Here is a 6,784-nt window from a genome sequence, read left to right on the forward strand (position 1 = left end):
TTTGCTTTTATTCTGTGTTTTGACTTTCTGCAAAACCCACTAATGGAAAAATCCACAATCTGATCAATCCTAAGGAAGGAAACTAGATACACTCGTTTCCAAATTTAAGATTAGGAGCCTGAAGGCAGCACGCCTTGGTTACGAGTGACGTCACCTGCTAAACAAGGGCTAGTAAGGGCAGTGGGGAAAATAATAATAAAAGGCTATTCTTAATGAACTATTCATTATTTTGACAAAAATCCTCTAATAATTCATAGGAATTTTAAAATCGTATGTCACTGAACTCAGAAACTGCTTTACAACAAATATTAGAAGTGTGCTTTAGTTTTTATTTGCAATTGCAACCAGAACTCCACTGCAGTGTTTCAGGCGAGTAATTTGCATTATAAGCATCAATTTACCTGAAGTTAAAAAGAACCAAAATCCACAGCAAGTACACATTTTCATCTAACAGTTCTGTACAATCGTTCTCACATCGTGCACGAGTCAAACTGCATCAAATGAAAAATGCTGTAAACAAAAAAAGTCCTGAAAACACACAACACTTTGTTTTTGCCTGTAGAAGCTGATGTTTATGGGACGCGTAGGCACTGTTCACCCTGACGTTCAAAACAGAAAAGAAGAGTTTATCACTCCAGATTAAATATCTGCACCCAAATACATCCTGGATTAAATTTACCATCATTAACTCCCACAAACGAGGAGGGCGCCATTGGACACTTTCGGTGACCGGTCACTCACACACACACAAAATAAGGAACACCGACAGTTCAGTAAAAGTGCATCACTGCTGATTAATTCAGGCCACACATTCAGCCGTAACGGCACACTGATGCCCACAAAGTCATTCACAAAGACACATTCACAGAAAATATTTAAATTAAGTGCAAGTAACATAATAAAAAACAGAACACCTTTTCCTCCACTAATCATTACACGTTTCCAGGTGTTCCTCAAAGACTGGGGCGATTCTGTGCGAAGACGACGGATCAGTCCACGTAAGGTTTCAGACCGCGCTGTGGCGGCTGGAGTTTAATGACGACGGGCAGAGAGAGAAGCTCCGCTCGCTGGTCAGACTGCTGAGTGCATGGAGCACAGCGTCGGGCATGTGATCCGCAATCATCCTGGGGCTGACCAGAATGGTCCTGAACGCCATCTCGTTGGACCACTCTGCATGGTACCGGACCTGGGAAAAACACGACCTGGGAAGAAAAAATAATACTTTAGGTGGCAGGTTCAAGGTAGTCATCATATGACGCAGGGACACGCCCACGTTATCTTATGTGTTTATAGAAGATATGATGCCAAAATAAACTAAACACACACACACACACACACACACAGTGACAGTGAAGCAGGTGAAGTGAAGCTCACATATTACTGAAGTCCAACAGGTGTTTTTCTCACCAAAAGCCTCTTGAGCAGGTACAGTAGTGTTCAGAATAATAGTAGTGCTGTGTGACTAAAAAGATTAATCCAGGTTTTAAGTATATTTCTTATTGTTACATGGGAAACAAGGTACCAGTAGATTCTCACAAATCCAACAAGACCAAGCATTCATGATGTGCACACTCTTAAGGCTATGAAATTGGGCTATTAGTAAAAAAAAGTAGAAAAGGGGGTGTTCACAATAATAGTAGCATCTGCTATTGACGCTACAAACTCAAAACTATTATGTTCAAACTGCTTTTTTAGCAATTCTGTGAATCACTAAACTAGTATTTAGTTGTATAACCAGTTTTTCATGATTTCTTCACATCTGTGAGGCATTAATTTTGTTGGTTTGGAACCAAGATTTTTCTCCTTTACTAGTGTGCTTGGGGTCATTGTATTGTTGAAACACCCATTTCAAGGGCATGTCCTCTTCAGCATAAGGCAACATGACCTCTTCAAGTATTCTGACATATCCAAACTGATCCATGATACCTGGTATGCGATATATAGGCCCAACACCATAGTAGGAGAAACATGCCCATATCATGATGCTTGCACCACCATGCTTCACTGTCTTCACTGTGAACTGTGGCTTGAATTCAGAGTTTGGGGGTCGTCTCACAAACTGTCTGCGGCCCTTGGACCCAAAAAGAACAATTTTACTCTCATCAGTCCATTTCTCTTTAGGCCAGTTGATGTGTTCTTTGGCAAATTGTAACCTCTTCTGCACATGTCTTTTATTTAACAGAGGGACTTTGTGGGGGATTCTTGCAAATAAATTAGCTTCACACAGGCGTCTTCTAACTGTCACAGCACTTACAGGTAACTCCAGACTGTTTTTGATCATCTGGAGCTGATCAATGGGTGAGCCTTTGCCATTCTGGTTATTCTTTGATCCATTTTGATGGTTGTTTTTTGTTTCCTTCCACGCATCTCTGTTTTTTTGTCCATTTTAAAGCATTGGAGATCATTATAGATGAACAGCCTATAATTTTTTGCACCTGCGTATAAGTTTTCCCCTCTCCAATCAACTTTTTAATCAAACTACGCTGTTCTTCTGAACAATGTCTTGAACGTCCCATTTTCCTCAGGCTTTCAAAGAGAAAAGCATGTTCAACAGGTGCTGGCTTCATCCTTAAATAGGGGACACCTGATTCACACCTGTTTGTTCCACAAAATTGACAAACTCACTGACTGAATGCCACACTACTATTATTGTGAACACCCCCTTTTCTACTTTTTTTTTTTTTTTTTTTTACTAATAGCCCAATTTCATAGCCTTAAGAGTGTGCATATCATGAATGCTTGGTCTTGTTGGATTTGTGAGAATCTACTGAATCTACTGGTACCTTGTTTCCCATGTAACAATAAGAAATATACTCAAAACCTGGATTAATCTTTTTAGTCACATAACTCTACTATTATTCTGAACACTGCTGTATAACAACTTTAAAGCCCCTTATTAATTTAAGCAGTTTTTAGTCAGAGTTTGGGTCTGTTTTATTCAGTATTTTAATCTGTTTTCCATATTCCAATATCTGACCCCACCCCCACCCCAGAGTTTTTGCAGAAGCAGAGAATTTCCTTATAGTTTGTATTTCTTAATAATTAATGTAAATGACGTCCAAAACATGTTCAGTAACTTCTTAATTTTCAGGTATTCGTCTCCTGGCTCGTCTGAAGAGAACAGACCATAAATGTGATTTGTAGCAACAATAAACTTTATATTTTAATAAACTTTAATAAATAATAGTTAACTTTATAAACTATATAATCGGCTGTAGCCTTCCATCTCTCCACGACCTGCACGTATCCAGGACTCTGGGCCGAGCAGGTTGGATCACAGCCGACCCTTCTCACCCTGCACACGGTCTATTCAAACCACTCCCCTCGGGCAGGAGGCTACAGTCCATCTGGACCAGAACCTCCCGCCATAAGAACAGTTTCTTCCCCTCTGCCGTTAGACTCATGAACTCCTCATAACTCAGTCACCTTAACCTTAACTCTGTCACTTTATCATTTTATCACGGGTCACTTTAGACAATGTACTTTGGTTTTAATTGGACTCCTCCCACTGCACTGTTTTTTTTCTGTTCCTCTTTCTTTCTGTTGCACACAGCCTTTCATATGTCATTTTTTTTATCTTATATTTTGTCTTATTTTGGCACATATTGTATATTTTATCTTAGCATTTTATATTGCTCTGTTTAATGTTGCACCATTATATCGAAGCAAATTCCTAGTCTGTGAATCCTGTTCATTGGCAATGGCAATAAACTTCTTCTGATTCTTCTGATTCTGATTCTTCTTCTGATTTTATTTGTCCAATAACATATGTATTTCAAAAACAAAAGGACTGTGTCATAAAACAACAAAGTCCATAAAGCTGAAAGTCTACTGTGGTTCTTTAAATTCAATTCTATTACATTGCTATAGGGACAAAATTTAAAAACAGTCATCGTCCAAACATTTATGAACAAGTTTGTATTGAACCAAATCTCCATGTGAGGATTTTCACACACTGTTCTGTTAAAACGCTGGTCACACACCTCCGTGACGGCCCTTCTTCTGTGATGTATAGAATGCGTCCTGGCAGGAAAAGAGGAGTATGGGTGGCTGCGTGGGCCGGCGAATCGTCTGACGCCAAACTCTGATAGGACGAGGAGTGGTGAATGATGAGCGACTCCTCCCCCAGCAGCGGCCGGCTGAGCTCCTCCTCCCTCCTGTCGTCAATCTCGGTGGGGAAGTTTTCTGGCTCACCTCCGAACAGCTCGTACCAGCATCCCTGCAGCAGGATGCGGTACTGGAACACACACACACACACACACACACACACACACACACACACACACACACACACACACACACACACACACACACACACACACACACACACACACACACTGAGAACAATAACCGTGTTTGTGTCAAAGCATCACAGCGGAGAATACTTCTTACCTTTGGCTTGTTGCAGTTTGAAACAATTTTAAGTATCTTTCGCTTCAGATCCTCCATATTTGGAATGCTCAACCTACAAAAAAACAAACAAAAACAAATTATACATGCCAGTGAAATGGGAGGGAATGATGCCAAAGGGCAGAGTGGGAAAAAACCAGCTGCGAGAAACTGAATATCAGAGCAGTGAGTCGAGATTTCTCCGTCTGTGCACGTAATAACAGGGCAGAGACAAATATAGTCTCCAACAGACCACAGCACATCCAAGGCACAAATCTACAGTGCTGTCAACACACACACACACACTAAACCAAACCACCTGATCAAGATTCAATATTTACTCATTTTACTTTGCAGTTACAATGAAACAATGTGTTTATGTTGGTGATGGTCACACTGTGACACCAACCTACCTGGGAACCAGGTCTTTTCCCAGCACGACTGAGACCACAAAGTCCTTGGAGTAATCAGCCAGAGCTTTGCTGCACAAAGAAAATACCTTGTTACACCAGGAAGGACACAGAGTGGAGGCGGCTCTCACGTGAGCATCACCGCTGATGGCTACTCACAGCACGCTCTTGTGACTGTACGCACTCTTGTAACAGTTGCCTTGAGCTGGACTCAATGAGCCCACGCTAGCAACTGTTAGCAAATGTAACTTTTGCTAATCCTTCTCTGCACTACTGGACTTTCCCTGTGAACAGGACAACTGTTACTGGTTCGGTTTGATTTATAAAACATATTGATATGCAAAAATCATATTACCTCGTCCGATTTATTTGTAACATTTTTCAAAGACAGATTCAAGACCAAGAAATTCCATTTAACACCTGACTTTGAAGTTCATAATCAAATGCTTTGAAAGCGTTTAAGGATCCATCGGTACACTAACTGTACGCCTCAGCTGTTTGAACAAATAATCACAAATACCACCTGACGCAGCATTAATCAACAACAGTTAACAGCTTATGGAGAAATTCTGCAAAACTCAACAAGCGATCTGTCCTGAAAGAACCGTGGTTTCAGCCAATGCAGTAGGTAAGAGGGATGAAGAACAGATGAATGATATGTAAGCATATTTTTTATAGTCCTACATGTGGTTAAATACAAGAGCATCATTCAGATTTGTTTGATGATTCTGGTGTCATTGCTAAGTCTGATTACGACAGAGTTTCCTGTCATTTCTCCACAGTTGCAGGATGACTCAGAGGAACACTTCAGACTCAGAAGCAGCTGACATCGTCCTTACCTCACGAGTCCCCCTGGTGTTGAAAATGAATAGCACCGCAGGGTGGGGTAGGAATTGCGCAAGAGGATGGCGAGCAGGGAAGCCGTGCCAGCGCCCAGGCTGTGACCAGTGATGACCAGTCTGTACTCCTACAAACACAAAGACACACGCTGTACTTTTACCGTCACACACACAGAGCAAATACAGTCTGATCAGTCTGACACACTTTATGTTATTGATCTTTTGTTTCTTTTGTGGTTATGTCAGGAAGCAACACCGAGGAATGAAGTGGACATCTCTATTTGATGTATCCTGGGTAAAGAAACCTTTTTTACTCGCTGTTGGCTCAGTTTTCACTGAAACGGCACACTCGTCGCTAGAAGATGGTAGAACTCAAAAATTACTTTAATGCAATGTAACAGTTATAATATCAAGCCATAAAAGAAGGAAAAACATAAGCCAAATTTATTTGATAATTTAGTTAAAGGAAAAAATTTTAAGGGATTTGATATAATCACACACAAGTGCCCACAAGTGTTACCCCTAGGGGGCTCCACAAGCTACACATATACCAGTGTATGTTACTCCAACTATTTTCTCTTTTCCAGCTGTAAATTCAGACTAATGTCTGCCATGTGCCTCCTGGTCTGAGCCACCCAGAAACTGCATTTATTTATTTTTTGTTTTTATAGAGAGTGTGGATCATGCAAACACTTCAATTTTGGCCAAATTTCAAGCAGCATGTACAATAAACTGGAGAGGTGGGGGAGGAGATAGTCTAGTGGTTAAGCGTTGGGCTTGAGACCAGAGGACCCTCTGTTCAAATCCCAGCCTGACCGGAAAAAATCACTGAGGGCCCTCGGGCTAGGTCCTTAATCCCCTAGTTGCTTTTGATGTATAGTGGGCACCTTGCATGGCAGCACCCTGACATCGGAGTGAGTGTGAGGCATTATTGTAAAGCGCTTTGAGCGTCTGATGTAGATGGAAAAGCACTATATAAATGCAGTCCATTTAAACTGATTTTGATGAACTATCACCATTTGAAATTTAGATTTGGGTTTTTGTTTTTTTACCCCTGGTAGCCCTCCTCCCCCAGTGTACGATTAGTTCACTGACTGCAGGAAAGTTGTACACCTGATGAAAATGTCTTTTCACTGGATTCTACTG

At 41.0% G+C, this 6,784-nt stretch overlaps 1 protein-coding gene across 1 annotated transcript in view; it reads right to left on the minus strand.

Annotated features, from left to right (window-relative positions):
- Positions 1–6,784, minus strand: part of daglb (diacylglycerol lipase, beta) — an 18,808-nt gene continuing 12,024 nt past the window's right edge. The window contains exons 11-15 of the mRNA XM_034194221.1: positions 5,639–5,766; positions 4,803–4,871; positions 4,393–4,465; positions 3,984–4,237; positions 1–1,202 (exon numbers count right to left, since the gene is read on the minus strand). Of these exons, the coding sequence (XP_034050112.1) occupies positions 1,007–1,202; positions 3,984–4,237; positions 4,393–4,465; positions 4,803–4,871; positions 5,639–5,766 (720 nt within the window). The 3' untranslated portion in view covers positions 1–1,006. The remainder of the gene's footprint in view (positions 1,203–3,983; positions 4,238–4,392; positions 4,466–4,802; positions 4,872–5,638; positions 5,767–6,784) is intronic.

The sequence above is a fragment of the Thalassophryne amazonica genome, chromosome 18, assembly GCF_902500255.1.
Source record: "Thalassophryne amazonica chromosome 18, fThaAma1.1, whole genome shotgun sequence".
NCBI classification, from domain to species: domain Eukaryota; kingdom Metazoa; phylum Chordata; class Actinopteri; order Batrachoidiformes; family Batrachoididae; genus Thalassophryne; species Thalassophryne amazonica.